Source organism: Ranitomeya imitator, chromosome 8, assembly GCF_032444005.1.
Source record: "Ranitomeya imitator isolate aRanImi1 chromosome 8, aRanImi1.pri, whole genome shotgun sequence".
In the NCBI taxonomy this organism is placed as follows: domain Eukaryota; kingdom Metazoa; phylum Chordata; class Amphibia; order Anura; family Dendrobatidae; genus Ranitomeya; species Ranitomeya imitator.
The window spans coordinates 170,374,212-170,392,436 of NC_091289.1; the positions used below are offsets into that span (position 1 = coordinate 170,374,212).

General features: G+C 42.2%; 1 protein-coding gene across 3 annotated transcripts in view; it reads right to left on the bottom strand.

Moving 5' to 3' along the window:
* Nucleotides 1–2,309: 2,309 nt before the first annotated feature.
* Nucleotides 2,310–18,225, bottom strand: part of SERPINC1 (serpin family C member 1) — a 28,656-nt gene continuing 12,740 nt past the window's right edge. For all 3 annotated transcript variants that reach the window (XM_069736550.1, XM_069736551.1, XM_069736549.1), the window contains 5 exons: nucleotides 17,637–17,852; nucleotides 17,337–17,474; nucleotides 4,610–5,006; nucleotides 3,889–3,953; nucleotides 2,310–2,647 (listed from right to left, as the gene is read on the bottom strand). In XM_069736550.1, the coding sequence (XP_069592651.1) occupies nucleotides 2,471–2,647; nucleotides 3,889–3,953; nucleotides 4,610–5,006; nucleotides 17,337–17,474; nucleotides 17,637–17,852 (993 nt within the window). In that variant the 3' untranslated portion in view covers nucleotides 2,310–2,470. The remainder of the gene's footprint in view (nucleotides 2,648–3,888; nucleotides 3,954–4,609; nucleotides 5,007–17,336; nucleotides 17,475–17,636; nucleotides 17,853–18,225) is intronic.

Consider the following 18,225-nt stretch of genomic DNA (forward strand, 5'->3'; position numbering starts at 1 on the left):
ATGGTGTGGGGTGCCATGTCAGCTGCTGGTGTTGGTCCACTGTGTTTCATCAAGGGCAGGGTCAATGCAGCTAGCTATCAGGAGATTTTGGAGCACTTCATGCTTCCATCGGCTGAAATGCTTTATGGAGATGAAGATTTCATTTTTCAGCACGACCTGGCACCTGCTCACAGTGCCAAAACCACTGGTAAATGGTTTACTGACCATGGTATTACTGTGCTCAATTGGCCTGCCAACTCTCCTGACCTGAACCCCATAGAGAATCTGTGGGATATTGTGAAGAGAAAGTTGAGAGACGCAAGACCCAACACTCTGGATGAGCTTAAGGCCGCTATTGAAGCATCCTGGGCCTCCATAACATCTCAGCAGTGTCACAGGCTGATTGCCTCCATGCCACGCCGCATTGAAGCAGTCATTTCTGCCAAAGGATTCCCGACCAAGTATTGAGTGCATAACTGAACATTATTATTTGTTGGTTTTTTTGTTTGTTATTAAAAAACACTTTTATTTGATTGGATGGGTGAAATATGCTAATTTATTGAGACAGGTTTTTTGGGTTATCAGGAGTTGTATGCCAAAATCATCAGTATTAAAACAATAAAAGACCTGACAAATTTCAGTTGGTGGATAATGAATCTATAATGTATGAAAGTTTAATTGTAATCATTACATTATGGTAAATAATGAAATTTAACACTATATGCTAATTTTTTGAGAAGGACCTGTATATATTTATATATATATATATATATATATATATATATATATATATATATATATATATATATATACACATACACTTTTATTCCCAATGCAGGGCCTTCAGTTTTCTCTGCTGCAGATCTAGCAAAGCTCGGAATGCTGAGCCCCTGTATAACCCCGCCCACCCCACTGATTGGCTGCTTTCTGTGTTCAGTGTATATTGACAGTTGCTAATCAGTGGTGGGGGCGGAGTTGGACCAAGAGGCAGGAGACACCTAGTCCTGTAGTGATAATCTCCTGCTGATAAAACACGGATTGTGTGGAAGCAGCAAGACAAAGCCCAGTAAGTGACACATCTCTGGAATCAGGGTCTGTGCCCCTACATCATGTTGATCTCAGATTACATAGCAAAAACTTACTGACAGATTTCTTTTAAAGAAGCCCATGTGCTTCACTCCTCCCCATAAAGATGCGGGTGGAGCAGTTTAACACTAGGACTACTGGTATAGTCATTTTGACTACTTACTTGCAGTAGTTCTAGTCAGGGTTCACGAGTCCAGTAGTCCTAGTGTTAAAAGGGTTAAAATAAAATCAGCCTAAATCTGGCCTCAGCAATAAGGAAGAATGGATTATAAGTTCTGATCCCGGCCAAAACCTTTGGCGTGACAGGATTGATTAGTTGAGTATTGGTTCATTTGTTATTTTATAATACTCCCTGGCTACAGAAATTAATGTTCTTTTAAGTTGACAACCCCTTAAAGGAAAATGGTCAGCAGGATTTTGCCATTTAATCTGAGAACAGTATAATATGGGAAAAGACAGCCTAATTTCATGAATGTGTTAACTTATTAGGTGAGGTAGATACCGACAAAGCCACTTCTCAAACACTCATGTACGCATTTTTAATGAATCAGGAGCGTTTTATTCCGTCACGCCCCTTTATGAAAACCGGAGTGAAAAATGCTAGTCTTGATAAATCAGGGCCTTGCAGTATACATTCTAATATCAATGGCAAGATTTATTGTCAGTGACTTCTCTTCTGGGAAAATAAACGATAGGGCATATTGAATCCAACACATCTGATCCTGTAAAAAGGATCGGTCACTAGGTCAAAAGTGTCCAGTTTTTCCTCCTAATTTGTTCCCGCTGCTCCACCGAGTATTTTTTTTTATTTGCCATACGGTTTTAGAGACTTGGCCTTTTTATTTTGTGCACAGTTTTATGGTCTTTACAAGTGGTTGCGGCTCATAGGATCCTCGGGGGCGTGTCTTTGAGCAGCATTATTAACTGGTGAGCCACGCCCCCTTATAAAGACCATAGAACTTAACACCAAATATAAAAAGGCTATTCAGGGGAGCAGTGGGAATTAAATAAAAGTAAAAACTGGACACGTTTGTTAAAGAGGACCTCTCACCAGTACAGTGACTGTTGCATGGGGAAATGTAGCATAACATGCTGGCTATTGAAAATACTTTTTTTAAAATGCAAAACTCCATTATTGCTCACAAAAGGGGTCCTGAGCGTCCCTTCTGTGTCCATATTCCAGAGAAATAAAGGGATCTATGAGCCTCATTCTCCAAATGCACAGAAAAAAACCAAAACAAAGTCAGACTTGATGATTTTTATTCAGCATCAAGTTTTATTACAGCATCTAATATTAATATATCCATTAGGTAAACAAGTGAAAACGAAAATGATACTGTGCCTTTAAGAAGGCTGGAAAGGCAGACACGTGGAAGTGGATTGAACCATGGTCATAGTATAATTATTAATTACATCCAGGATTGGAAACTCGGCCCATGAAAATAATAGCATTGATTCCAACTTCTCGAATGAAGACCAGGAAGGGTCTGTTGGCTCTAAATGTGACCCTCCTTGGGCCGAATGAGCGTCCGACTAGCAAAAGAGCAGTTGTCGCTGTCGCCTCGCTGCCCTCTTCATTGACCTAAAAAAAGAAAAAGATTTTATTTGAAGTATTTTCAAATTTTAAACTATTCATATGAGCAAAAAAAACTAGGCTCACTTGCCAGCTTTACTGTACTGATTGGGACAAAATAAGCAGAGTCATTTTTTCAATATGGATGGTTACATTAAAGCCATATTTCTGGGGCTGGCGGAGGTCTAGATAAACTAAGAAAGCATCAAATAAATAGAAATCTCTTAATGCAGCTCTTCTTAATCACCCCTTGATATGGGACTGAGGGGACGCTACTTCATCACTTCCTGAAGAATAAAGGCACGATAATACACGATAAATGAAAGCCCACCCAATCCGCGGACCACCTGATGTAATGGGGGCCTCCCAAGTCTATCCCAGTAAATTATGTCGGGGGGCCAAAATATCACTGTTAGTGAAAAATTGCCTAATTATGGGGTTTTGGCGATGCTTTGTAAAAATTAAAACTTTGGCACTAAAACAACATTTCAGTGGGAGAAAAACATAATTTTTCAATCTCACGGACCAGTGCTACAAAGTTCTGCGAGTCACCTGTAGATTGAAGATGCTCACCACATCACCAGATAAATTCATTGACGTGTTTAAATTTCCAAAATGGGGACATTTTGGGGGGAGTTACTGCAATTTTGGCACCTCAGAGGCTCTGTAAATGCAACATGGTGTCTACAATCTATTCCAGCTAAATTTGAGCTCCAAACTTCAAATAGTGCTCCTTGCGCTTCTCAACCTTGCTGTGTGTCCAAAAGAGTAGTTTTGGGGGGGGGGGTATCGGCGCACACAGGAGAAAATGCAAAAAAAAAAAAAAAACACAACAACCGTGGGGTCCATTTTGTGCTTTTACCCCTTGTGAAAATTAAAAATTTGAGGCAAAAGCAACATTTTAGTGGGAAAAAAAACATTTAAATCTTCATTCCCCTTTGCATTAATTGTTGTAAATCACCAGAAAGGTTTACAAACTTCCTGCCCGATAGTTTTAAATATTTTGAAGGGTCTACACAAAGTTTGAAAATTGCAATTTTGGGGAAATTTTCGTAAAATATTTTTATATAATAATATATTTTTATTTTTCGCTAACATAAAATACAATGTGTCGCAAAAAAAAAAAATCTCAATCACTGGCATGTATTAAAGTATTCCAGCGTTATTACTACATAAAGTGACACGTCAGATTTTAACAAGGGGTCTAAGGTTCCTCAAGCATTGTCCATCCTTCACCACTATTATCTTACCTCTAAGAATGCTTTGTGAAATGCATCGGACACATATAAGTCTGATCTTCCACTGGAAACAATCCCTGCAAAAAGTAAGAAAGAAAAATAAAAGTTTAAAAACCCAAAACACGGCAGCTAATATATAGATGGAAGATTGGATGCAGAGTTTACAAGGAAATATATCACTTCACGAAGTACCAGGCTTGGTCTGGCCGACTGGTGAGCCGGTGAATCCCCCGGTAGGCCGCTGTGCTGCAGCAAGTCGCTACCTTACTACATGAGCAGTGTTTTTGGCACAGTATACTGCAACGTGTACAGACAAATTACCGTAGTTTAATATTATACAGAGGCTTAGGCAAATTTGTGAATGACAGTAATATAATATTTGTATGTAAATGTCATAGAAAAGCGGTCATGTTTTTATGTGGCCACATTAACGTGTCTGTTTTTCATAGATTTTTTCGATCTCTGTTTTTGACATTGAGAATATGTAACCGTTATAGGCAAGAGTGATATGAACTTGTCCGATTATCAGTAAAAAAAAAAAAAAAAAAAAAAAAAAATTTTTTTTAATCCAATTTTCAGATCAAATTTGGATCAAGCACACTGATCAAAAAAAAAACAACAAAACTTTTTTTCAACTAATGGAAAAAAACACCTTATCCGAGCACATTCGCTCTTCACTTTGATATCTTAAAGATTACGTCAAGGATCACATTTGCACCAGCGCAATCATTACCTGGCAGCCGCGCAGTTTGAGGGTCAAACAGGTCCACAAGACCCAACTTTTCTAATTTGTCTTTAACGCTGAATTCGTCTTCAATCTTGAAGCGGGGGAGATGCACAGATAACTGAATTTCTTGAAGATTGTTTAGCCAATCCGAGAACTTATCCAAGGTCACTGTCTGCTCCACTGTTTCAAGCGAGGTGTCTTCAAATGGCAGAACCAACACCATCGATATATCATCACCCTTGTAGGGTAATTCAAGAACCTGGACAGCGTCATCCTGGTAGGAGCCATAGCGGAACTTGCTCTCCTGATACATGGTTGGGACTACACAGGACTCTGTTCTCCCCGGAATGTGGAATTCTGCTTTTTCTGTATTCAAAGCGTCAAACTTTGACTTCCACAAGCCCTAAAGATAATAAGGATTAAATGATGAGGGACATCTTTGGGGAAACTTATTAAGTTTAATTAAATGCATGTATATTGGGATAGACATGATTTTTGCAGTTTCTTTGCAGTGTTTTCCTCCCGAATCTGTCAGTGAGCTTCTTTCTGCCCAGGAGATTGTATGATGTTACAGTCAGGGCCGGTTTTAGGCAAAGTGGGCCCTAGGCAAAAGTTTAAAATGGGGCCCCAAATGCTAACATATTGCACATCACACAAGTATTTCCGTTGTATTTACATGCGCTAAGTTCAGGCAGCTAAACGAGTGTGATCGACAATACTGAAGTCTTTCAATGCTTGTTTCCCGGCCTCTTTACACCAACTGAGAAAGAATGAAGGGAACAGAACAATCACAATTAGATCAATCTGTTCCCATACAGTATCATGTTATCAGCAGCACATCTAAAGTTTATACCGGGCGATGGGCTGCTGAGAACAATGATTTTTGTTTCGGCATAAATAATCCAATCACTTGATGAATATGCAGCATTTTGCTTGTTTAGTATAATACACCCCATAGTATTCCATATATTATAATGTACACCACAGTCCTCCATATTGTAAAATGCACACCACATAGTCCTCCATATAATATAATGTGCCCCATAGTTCTCCATATAGTACAATATACTCGCCATAGTCCTCCAGATAGTATAATACACTCCCTATAGTCCTCCATATAGTATAATACACTCCCTATAGTACTCCATATATTAAAACACACCGCTCAGTCCTCCATATAGTATAATACACTCCTCATAGTCCTCCATACAGTATTATACACTCCCCATAGTCCTCCATATAGTATTATACACTCCCTATAGTCCTCCATATAGTATAATACACTCCTCAGTCCTTTATATACCACAATACACTCCTCATAGTCCTCCATATATTAAAATACACTGCTCAGTCCTCCATATAGTATAATACACTCCCTATAGTACTCCATATATTAAAATACACTCCTCAGTCCTCCATATAGTATAATACACTCCTCAGTCCTCCATATAGTATAATACACTCCTCAGTCCTCCATATAGTATAATACACTCCTCAGTCCTCCATATAGTATAATACACTCCTCAGTCCTCCATATAGTATAATACACTCCTCAGTCCTCTATATAGTATTATACACTACCCATAGTCCTCCATATAGTATAATACACTCCTCATAGTCTTCCATATAGTATAATATACTCAGTCCTCCATATAGTATAACACGCTACTCAGTCCTCCATATAGTATAATACACTCCTCAGTCCTTCATATAGGACAATACACTCCTCATAGTCCTCCATATACTAAAATACACTGCTTAGTCCTGCATATAGTATAATACACTCTTCATAGTCCTCCATATAGTATAATACACACAGTCCTCCATATAGTATAATACATTTCTCATAGTCCTCCATATATTAAAATACACTGCTCAGGCCTCCATATAGGTACAATGCACTCTTCAGTCCTCCATATAGTATAATACACTTCCCAGCCCTCCATATAGTATAATACACTCCTCATAGTCCTCCATATATTAAAGGGAACCCGTCACCCCCCAAAATGGAAGTTGAGCTAAGACCACTGGCATCAGGGGCTTATCTACAGCATTCTGAAATGCTGTAGATAAGCCCCCCCCCCCCCCCCCGATGTATCCTGAAAGATGAGAAAAAGAGGTTAGATTATGCTCACCTGGGCGGGCGGTCCCATCCGATGTGCGTCGCGGTCCGGGGCTTACCATCTTCTTACGGTTACGTCCTCTTCTTATTTTCACGCTGTGGCTCCGGCGCCGGCGTACTTTGTCTGCAAGGTCAGAGAGGCACGGCGCCTGCGCACTGCAGTATTTTGCTCTGCCCTCAACAGGGCAGACAAAATACACCTGCGCCGGAGCCACAGCGTGAAGACAAGAAGAGGATGTCATCCTATGAAGACGGGAGGCCCGGACCAGACCGCGACGCCCATTGGACCGGATCGCAGCGGGAACGCCCCTGGGTGAGTATAATATAACCTCTTTTTCTCATCTTTCAGGATACATCGGGGGATAATCTACAGCATTCCAGAATGCTGTAGATAAGCCCCTGATGCCGGTGGGCTTAGCTCAACTTCCATTTTGGGGGTGACAGGTTCCCTTTAAAATACACTGCTCAGTCTTCCATATAGTATAATACACTTGTCATAGTACTCCATATAGTATAATGCACCGCTATAGTCATCCATGTAGTACAATTCACTTCCCATAGTATAATGCACCGCATAGTTCTTCATATAGTATAATGTATTCCCCATAGTCCTCGATACAGTATAATGCAGTCCACATATAGTATGATGCTGCCACCCCACAGAGTATAATGCAGCCACCCCAAAGAATATAATGTAGCCCCGAGTATAATGTAGCCCCGCCATACAATATAATATAACCCCCCCATAGAATATACTGCAGCCCCCTCATATAGTATAATGCAGCCCCTCCATAGAATACACTCACTGACAGAAGTTATGTTGCTTATCCATGTAATGTAAATAAAAGCTTATAACCTGACATTAAATTCATCCATTGGTTGCATAAATTATTCTTTTGAAGGCTGAAACCCTATGAAATGTGGTTTAGGTTAAGAAATTAAATTAGCATCAATGCAGAAATATTGATCAGTTAATGGACACAGAATGGTCAGATTTTGGCAAAACAAAAGTTTTGTTGCCCACAGAAAGTATTGTGATATTCAAACGAATAATTAACTTAAAATACAAATATATGTTGCGTAACATTGGTGAATGAAGTTGTGGTGCTATTAGAGTCATCTAATATATAATTGCCTAGAATACTACTTCCTGCAATTTGTGCCAACTTCCGTGGCTTTGTCCGGAGCTAATGTCCGGAGCTAATGTCCGGAGCTAATGTCCGGAGATTAATTGCCTAGAATACTACTTCCTGCAATTTGTGCCAACTTCCGTGGCTTTGTCCGGAGCTAATGTGCGGAGATAATGTCCGGAGCTAATGTCCGGAGCTAATGTCCGGAGCTAATGTCCGGAGCTAATGTCCGGAGCTAATGTCCGGAGATAAGTGACGTCAACAGTGTCCAGTGTCTGATTGGTTGCCGCCTGCTGCGAGCGACCAATCAGAAACGTGCCGTACTGTGACACACTCCGCCCGCCATTTTGGTGTGATTTTTGAATTTTTACCTCACAGCAAGTTTCTACTGCGTGGAGGCGGGCCCAGTGACGTTGCTCTTCAAGCTCCTGCCGAATTTCGTCAAAAAAATGATAATACCATTTACCAAAACTATATATATTTAGTTGTGAAGTGGTTCAGTGACATTTTCACACCAATTTTGAACTTTTGTTTGGTGTTTTCTCCATATACTGCCTATTATTCACTGACTGTTATACTGAGAGACTGCCGTTTATTAACCTCTTCTTTGCCACATTGGGTATATTGCTCTATTATTTGCCACATAAGGACATTGTCCATTATTGCCCAGCAATTTCTCTGCAATATAAACTGCCTATTTATTAATATCTGCATTCCTGCAAAGAACTATTGCCTATTATTAACTGGCTATTTTCCTACTACCTGACACTGCCTCTTATTAACCTGCTGTTTGCCACCACCACGCTTAAAGCTGTTTAGCTTAGCCAAAATGAGCTCTAATAGTAAGGATACTGTTATGGCTGGCAATCAGGCAACACAGCGTGCAGTAATCAGCGCACATACAGAGATCTGGCAATAACCAAAAACAATAGGACGAGCTCTGAGACGTGGAATCTCTGTAGACTGCAGTACCTGATCTATCCTCACACAACTATAAGCAGCAGTGGATTGCGCCTATCAACTACCTATGCAACTCGGCACTGCCTGAGGAGCTGACTAGCCTGAAGATAGAAATACAAGCCTGACTTACCTCAGAGAAATACCCCAAAGGAATAGGCAGCCCCCCACATATAATGACTGTTAGCAAGATGAAAAGACAAACGTAGGAATGAAATAGATTCAGCAAAGTGAGGCCCGATATTCTAGACAGAGCGAGGATAGCAAAGAGAACTATGCAGTCTACAAAAAACCCTAAAACGAAAACCACGCAAAGGGGCAAAAAGACCCACCGTGCCGAACTAACAGCACGGCGGTGCACCCCTTTGCTTCTCAGAGCTTCCAGCAAAAGTTAATAGCAAGCTGGACAGAAAAAACAGAAAACAAACTAGAAGCACTTATCTAGCAGAGCAGCAGGCCCAAGGAAAGATGCAGTAGCTCAGATCCAACACTGGAACATTGACAAGGAGCAAGGAAGACAGACTCAGGTGGAGCTAAATAGCAAGGCAGCCAACGAGCTCACCAAAACACCTGAGGGAGGAAGCCCAGAGACTGCAATACCACTTGTGACCACAGAAGTGAACTCAGCCACAGAATTCACAACAGTACCCCCCCCTTGAGGAGGGGTCACCGAACCCTCACCAGAACCCCCAGGCCGACCAGGATGAACCACATGAAAGGCACGAACAAGATCTGGGGCATGGACATCAGAGGCAAAAACCCAGGAATTATCTTCCTGAGCATAACCCTTCCATTTGACCAGATACTGGAGTTTCCGTCTAGAGACACGAGAATCCAAAATCTTCTCCACAATATACTCCAATTCCCCCTCCACCAAAACAGGGGCAGGAGGCTCCACAGATGGAACCATAGGTGCCACGTATCTCCTCAACAACGACCTATGGAATACATTATGTATGGAAAAGGAGTCTGGGAGGATCAGACGAAAAGACACCGGATTGAGAATCTCAGAAATCCTATACAGACCAATAAAACGAGGTTTAAATTTAGGAGAGGAAACCTTCATAGGTATATGACGAGAAGATAACCAAACCAGATCCCCAACACGAAGTCGGGGTCCCACACGGCGTCTGCGATTAGCGAAAAGCTGAGCCTTCTCCTGGGACAAGGTCAAATTGTCCACTACCTGAGTCCAGATCTGCTGCAACCTGTCCACCACATAATCCACACCAGGACAGTCTGAAGACTCAACCTGTCCTGAAGAGAAACGAGGATGGAACCCAGAATTGCAGAAAAATGGAGAGACCAAGGTAGCCGAGCTGGCGCGATTATTAAGGGCGAACTCAGCCAACGGCAAAAATGACACCCAATCATCCTGGTCAGCGGAAACAAAACATCTCAGATATGTTTCCAAGGTCTGATTGGTTCGTTCGGTCTGGCCATTAGTCTGAGGATGGAAGGCCGAGGAAAAAGATAGGTCAATGCCCATCCTACCACAAAAGGCTCGCCAGAACCTCGAGACAAACTGGGAACCTCTGTCAGAAACAATATTCTCAGGAATGCCATGTAAACGAACCACATGCTGGAAGAACAAAGGCACCAAATCAGAGGAGGAAGGCAATTTAACCAAGGGCACCAGATGGACCATTTTAGAAAAGCGATCACAGACCACCCAAATGACCGACATTTTTTGAGAAACGGGAAGGTCAGAAATGAAATCCATCGAAATATGTGTCCAAGGCCTCTTCGGGACCGGCAAGGGCAAAAGCAACCCACTGGCACGTGAACAGCAGGGCTTAGCCCTAGCACAAATTCCACAGGACTGCACAAAAGCACGCACATCCCGTGACAGAGATGGCCACCAGAAGGATCTAGCAACCAACTCCCTGGTACCAAAGATTCCTGGATGACCGGCCAGCACCGAACAATGAAGTTCAGAGATAACTTTACTAGTCCACCTATCAGGGACGAACAGTTTCTCGGCCGGACAACGATCAGGTTTATTAGCCTGAAATTTCTGCAACACTCTCCGCAAATCAGGGGAGATGGCAGACACAATGACTCCTTCCTTGAGGATACTCGCCGGCTCAGATAACCCCGGAGAGTCGGGCACAAAACTCCTAGACAGAGCATCCGCCTTCACATTTTTAGAGCCCGGAAGGTATGAAATCACAAAATCAAAACGAGCAAAAAATAACGACCAACGGGCCTGTCTAGGATTCAAGCGCTTGGCAGACTCAAGATAAGTAAGGTTCTTATGATCAGTCAAAACCACCACGCGATGCTTAGCACCCTCAAGCCAATGACGCCACTCCTCGAATGCCCACTTCATGGCCAGCAACTCTCGGTTGCCCACATCATAATTACGCTCAGCAGCAGAAAATTTCCTGGAAAAGAAAGCACATGGTTTGAACACTGAGCAACCAGAACCTCTCTGTGACAAAACCGCCCCTGCACCAATCTCAGAAGCATCAACCTCGACCTGGAACGGAAGAGAAACATCAGGTTGACACAACACAGGGGCACAGCAAAAACGACGCTTCAACTCCTGAAAAGCTTCCACGGCAGCAGAAGACCAATTAACCAAATCAGCACCCTTCTTGGTCAAATCGGTCAATGGTCTGGCAATGCTAGAAAAATTACAGATGAAGCGACGATAAAAATTAGCAAAGCCCAGGAATTTCTGCAGACTTTTTAGAGATGTCGGCTGAGTCCAATCCTGGATGGCCTGAACCTTAACCGGATCCATCTCGATAGTAGAAGGGGAAAAGATGAACCCCAAAAATGAAACTTTCTGCACACCGAAGAGACACTTTGATCCCTTCACGAACAAGGAATTAGCACGCAGTACCTGGAAAACCATTCTGACTTGCTTCACATGAGACTCCCAATCATCTGAGAAGATCAAAATGTCATCCAAGTAAACAATCAAGAATTTATCCAGATACTCACGGAAAATGTCATGCATAAAAGACTGAAAAACAGATGGAGCATTGGCAAGTCCGAACGGCATCACCAGATACTCAAAATGACCCTCGGGCGTATTAAATGCCGTTTTCCATTCATCTCCCTGCCTGATTCTCACCAGATTATACGCACCACGAAGATCAATCTTAGTAAACCAACTAGCCCCCTTAATCCGAGCAAACAAGTCAGAAATCAATGGCAAGGGATACTGAAACTTAACAGTGATCTTATTAAGAAGGCGGTAATCAATACACGGTCTTAGCGAACCATCCTTCTTGGCTACAAAAAAGAACCCTGCTCCCAATGGTGACGACGATGGGCGAATATGTCCCTTCTCCAGGGACTCCTTCACATAACTGCGCATAGCGGTGTGTTCAGGTACGGACAAATTAAATAAACGACCCTTAGGGAATTTACTACCAGGAATCAAATCGATAGCACAATCACAATTCCTATGCGGAGGTAGGGCATCAGACTTGGACTCTTCAAATACATCCTGAAAGTCCGACAAGAACTCTGGGATGTCAGAAGGAATGGATGACGAAATAGACAAAAATGGAACATCACCATGTACTCCCTGACAACCCCAGCTGGTTACCGACATAGAGTTCCAATCCAATACTGGATTATGGGTTTGTAGCCATGGCAACCCCAACACGACCACATCATGCAAATTATGCAGTACCAAAAAGCGAATAACTTCCTGATGTGCAGGAGCCATGCACATGGTCAGCTGGGCCCAGTACTGAGGCTTATTCTTGGCCAAAGGTGTAGCATCAATTCCTCTCAACGGAATAGGACACCGCAAAGGCTCCAAGAAAAATCCACAACGTTTAGCATAATCCAAATCCATCAGATTCAGGGCAGCGCCTGAATCCACAAACGCCATGACAGAATATGATGACAAAGAGCACATTAAGGTAATGGACAAAAGGAATTTGGACTGTACAGTACCAATAACGGCAGAGCTATCGAACCGCCTAGTGCGTTTAGGACAATTAGAAATAGCATGAGTAGAATCACCACAATAGAAACACAGTCTGTTCAGACGTCTGTGTTCGTGCCGTTCTACTTTAGTCATAGTCCTGTCGCACTGCATAGGCTCAGGCTTACTCTCAGACAATACCGCCAGATGGTGCACAGATTTACGCTCGCGCAAGCGACGACCGATCTGAATGGCCAAGGACATAGACTCATTCAAACCAGCAGGCATAGGAAATCCCACCATTACATCCTTAAGAGCTTCAGAGAGACCCTTTCTGAACAAAGCCGCTAGTGCAGATTCATTTCACAGAGTGAGTACTGACCATTTCCTAAATTTCTGACAATATACTTCTACATCATCCTGACCCTGGCATAAAGCCAGCAGATTTTTCTCAGCTTGATCCACTGAATTAGGCTCATCGTAAAGCAATCCCAGCGCCTGGAAAAATGCATCAACATTACTCAATGCAGAATCTCCTGGTGCAAGAGAAAACGCCCAGTCCTGTGGGTCGCCGCGCAAAAAAGAAATAATAATCAAAACCTGTTGAATAGGATTACCAGAAGAATGAGGTTTCAAGGCCAAAAATAGCTTACAATTATTTCTGAAGCTCAGGAACTTAGTTCTGTCACCAAAAAACAAATCAGGAATCGGAATTCTTGGTTCTAGCATCGATTTCTGATCAATAGTATCTTGAATCTTTTGTACATTTACAACGAGATTATCCATTGAGGAGCACAGAGCCTGAATATCCATGTCCACAGCTGTGTCCTGAAGCACTCTAATGTCTAGGGGAAAAAAAAGACTGAAGACAGAGCTAAGAAAAAAAAATGATGTCAGGATTTCTTTTTTCCCTCTATTGGAAATCATTGAAGGTCTCCTTGTACTGTTATGGCTGGCAATCAGGCAACACAGCGTGCAGTAATCAGCGCACATACAGAGATCTGGCAATAACCAAAAACAATAGGACGAGCTCTAAGACGTGGAATCTCTGTAGACTGCAGTACCTGATCTATCCTCACACAACTATAAGCAGCAGTGGATTGCGCCTATCAACTACCTATGCAACTCGGCACTGCCTGAGGAGCTGACTAGCCTGAAGATAGAAATACAAGCCTGACTTACCTCAGAGAAATACCCCAAAGGAATAGGCAGCCCCCCACATATAATGACTGTTAGCAAGATGAAAAGACAAACGTAGCAAACGGGCAAAGTGAGGCCCGATATTCTAGACAGAGCGAGGATAGCAAAGAGAACTATGCAGTCTACAAAAAACCCTAAAACGAAAACCACGCAAAGGGGCAAAAAGACCCACCGTGCCGAACTAACAGCACGGCGGTGCACCCCTTTGCTTCTCAGAGCTTCCAGCAAAAGTTAATAGCAAGCTGGACAGAAAAAACAGAAAACAAACTAGAAGCACTTATCTAGCAGAGCAGCAGGCCCAAGGAAAGATGCAGTAGCTCAGATCCAACACTGGAACATTGACAAGGAGCAAGGAAGACAGACTCAGGTGGAGCTAAATAGCAAGGCAGCCAACGAGCTCACCAAAACACCTGAGGGAGGAAGCCCAGAGACTGCAATACCACTTGTGACCACAGAAGTGAACTCAGCCACAGAATTCACAACAGGATACTAATGACAGAGCCCAAAGCTGCTGATGGCGCACGTAAGATTAGGTCTGATAGAAAGTATACTAATAATGCAGAGCAAAAAGACGCCGATGCCGCACGTAAGCGCAAACAGCGTGCTAACAAGAGTACAGAGGATAGATGCAAGCGCATGGACACTGTTAAGTATACTAATGACACAGAGTCCAAAGCTTATGATGGCGCACGTAAGATCAGGTCTGATATAAAGTATGGTAATGATGCAGAGCGAAAAGCTGCCGATGCCGGACGTAAGCGCAAACAGCGTGTTAACAAGAGTACAGAGGATAGATGCAAGCGCCTGGATACTGTTAAGTATACTAATGACACAGAGCCCAAAGCTGCTGATGGCGCACGTAAGATCAGGTCTGATATAAAGTATGGTAATGATGCAGAGCGAAAAGCCGTCGATGCCGCACGTAAGCGCAAACAGCGTGCTAACAAGAGTACAGAGGATAGATGCAAGCGCATGGACACTGTTAAGTATACTAATGACACAGAGTCCAAAGCTGCTGAGGCGCACGTAAGATCAGGTCTGATATAAAGTATGGTAATGATGCAGAGCATTTTTTGTTCTTTCTTACTATTATTTATTAATTGTATTATTCTTACATTTGAATAAATAAAGTATATATGGATTCTAGACTCCCGATTCTTTAGAATCGGGCTGCCATCTAGTATTTAATATTTTGTGTGACTTCCATGAGCTTGAAAGACTGCATGGGACACGCCTTCCGGAGTTCATCTAGATTCTTTGGTTTTGTCTTCCAAGCTTCCTCTTTCATCCTACCCCAAACATGCTCAATGATGTTCATGTTGGGTGACTGGGCTGGCCAGTACTTGAGCACCTTGATCTTTTTTGCCTGGAGGAACTTTGTTGTAGAGATGGATGTATGAGATGGAGCACCATCCTGCTGCATAATTTGACCCCTTTTATGATTTGGAATATAAGAGGTAGCTAATACTTCTTGATATTTTAGGCTATTGATATTGCCTTCCACCTTGCAAATGGTTCGCACACCCCCATACTGAATGTAACCCCAGACCATGATCTTTCCACCACCAAATTTAACAGTTTTCTGGGTGTATTTTGGATCCATACGGGCTCCAGTAGGTCTCATACAGCATGGCTGTGGTGTAATTCTACTGAAGACTCATCCGAGAAATCCACCTTCTGCCACTTTTCCAGCGTCCATCTGTTTAGCAGGCTGTGGAACTTTGCAGATGCTACACGGTTTTTTATTTGCCATTTGTTTAGTGCTGGCTTCTGTGCACTGATTCGACCATGGAGGCCATTTCGAGAGAGAATCCTACAAACAGTTCTAGTTGACACAGGGACTTGAGGTGACCAGGCCTGTTGGAGCTCTGCTGCAGTGGAAGAGGGGCTTGCTTTGGATTTTCTAACCAGCAAACGTTCCTCCTGAGCAGCTGTCTTGCGGTGTCTACCGGACCTGGGCTTGTTAAACACATCTCCAGTCTCTTCAAATCTTTTTTTTTAATTCTTTGTACTTGACGCCGAGACACATTAAAGGTGCCAGCCACCTCTGCAGTGGATCTGGTCTTCAACCTCTTGATAATCCAGGCTTTGGTTGCAGGGTGGATTTTTGGCATGTTGTCAGAGCTCAAGTTGCAGTTCAAGTGAAGGTCTGGGCTGCTGGGTTTCTTTTTATACACGCACACTAATTAACCAATCATTTACTGAGCACAGGTGAGGATGTAAACTAGGATTGGGTGCATTATTAGGCCAGGTGACAAAACTTTTGTCTTGCCAAAATCTGACCATTCTGTGTCCATTAACTGATCAATATTTCTGCATTGATGCCACTTTATTTTCTTAACCTAAACCACATTTCGGAGGGTTTCAGCTTTCAAAAGAATAATTTACACAACCAATGGATGAATTTAACGTCAGGTTATAAGCTTTTATTTACATAACATGGATAAGAGACATAACTTCTGTCAGGGAATGTATATGGTAGCCCCCTCATAGAGTATAATGCAGCTCCCCATAGAATATAATGTAGCCCCTCCATAGAATACAGTGTAGCCCTCCTCATATAGTATAATGCAGCCCCCATAGAATATAATGTAGCCCCCTCAAAGTATAATGAAGCCCCCCATACAAAATCTAGCCCCCCATAGAATATAATGCAGCCCCCCATAGAATACAATGCAGTCCCGTCAGAGTATGATGCAATCACCCCTCATAGAATATAATAAATTTAATACACAGAATAAATTTAATACATAGAATATAATGTAGCCCCCCATAGAATAGAATATAGCCCACCTCCCCATAGAATAATGTAGCCCCATCAAAGAGTATGATGCAATCCCCCCTCATAAAATCCAACACAGCCCTCCCCTGTAGAATATATTACAGTCCACCTCCCCATGGAATATAATGTAGCCCCGCATAGAATACCTGTGGCTAGGCGTCATTGAAGCCTCGGATTTTGGCTATATACAGAAATACTTTGTCATTACTGTATATAGTATCAAACAATTGCAGGTTTAAGTCCCCTAAAGGGACTAACAAAGTAAAACAAAATGTAGAAAAATAAAGTTTTTAAAAATATATATAAAGAAAGATTTAAATCACCCACCTTCTCCCCTTTTATCAATAATTAAAAAAAGGTATACTGGTGTCCAGAAAAGTTTGATCTATCAAAAAATAAAATGAATTAAGCTGATTGGTAAAAGCCATAGTAAGAGTGAAAAAAAAAATTGCGGTTTTTCGGATGCAATAAGAAGCAATCAAAGCAAAGTATGTACCCCAAAATGGTCTTAATAAAAAAAAAACACCAGTTTGCCACGCAAAAAAAAAAAAAAAAAACAAGCCCCCATGTTTGGCATCTCCTTAATCGAAATGACCTGGAGAATTAGGTTTCTCCAGGTTCAGCAGAGTGAACATTGTTCAACTTCGCACCTTGAAATAGATGACGTTCACCAAGACAAGGATGGTATCCTCTGTGATGGCACCTTCTGGGATCACATCAGTGATTTTCTTCTCGGTCTTATTGGACACCCAATTATTGATGATTTCACGAGACGCTTCAGCTTTTTCCTAATACACAAAAACATAAATATGGAATATTACTATATTCATCAAATCACATTAAACTCCACAGCTGAAGTCATATGATGAAGTCATATCACTTACACAGTGAGACAATGATGCTGGGCCTATGAGAAATACATTTTCATTTTGCATAGTAACTCCACATACCTTGAAGTTCAGAGGCCATAATTTAGCTCCATAAACGGCCTCACTAATTTCTTGATACGTCTCGTTAAAGGTCAAAGACTTTTCGCCAAAGAGACGATTGGTGGATACCAGTTCTGATGACTTGTTGGCTTTTCGGTATAGTCTACAATTCAATTTTGCAAAAAAGAAATGGATTTGGTCGGAGGCCTTTTCAGAAACTTGGTCAAAGTGGAAAACCTATTAGAACAAGTAAATTAATTATTTAAAGCCTATAAAGATAGCTGAGGTTTAGCTGGAAGTAAATATCGGATTATACAAGATTGTGAGGAGTATGGTCAGCATTTTACCACTTCTCTGCTACTTAGGTAGTCCCCCGAAGGCAAGGATTTGACTGGTCTACAAGAACACCCAAGGATCCTCCGACAAGCTCAAGGCCACCATACACATTAGATACTGTTGGCCGAATCATGCTTTGGCTGATCATTCGGCTCGAACAATCCCGATGATTCTCCCATGCATGTTCGCTTGTCAGAGCACTCCCTTGTTCTCCATGAGAGAGCCGCCGGCTGACAGTTCGGCTGGTAGCTTACCTCCAGGAGAACAATACGAT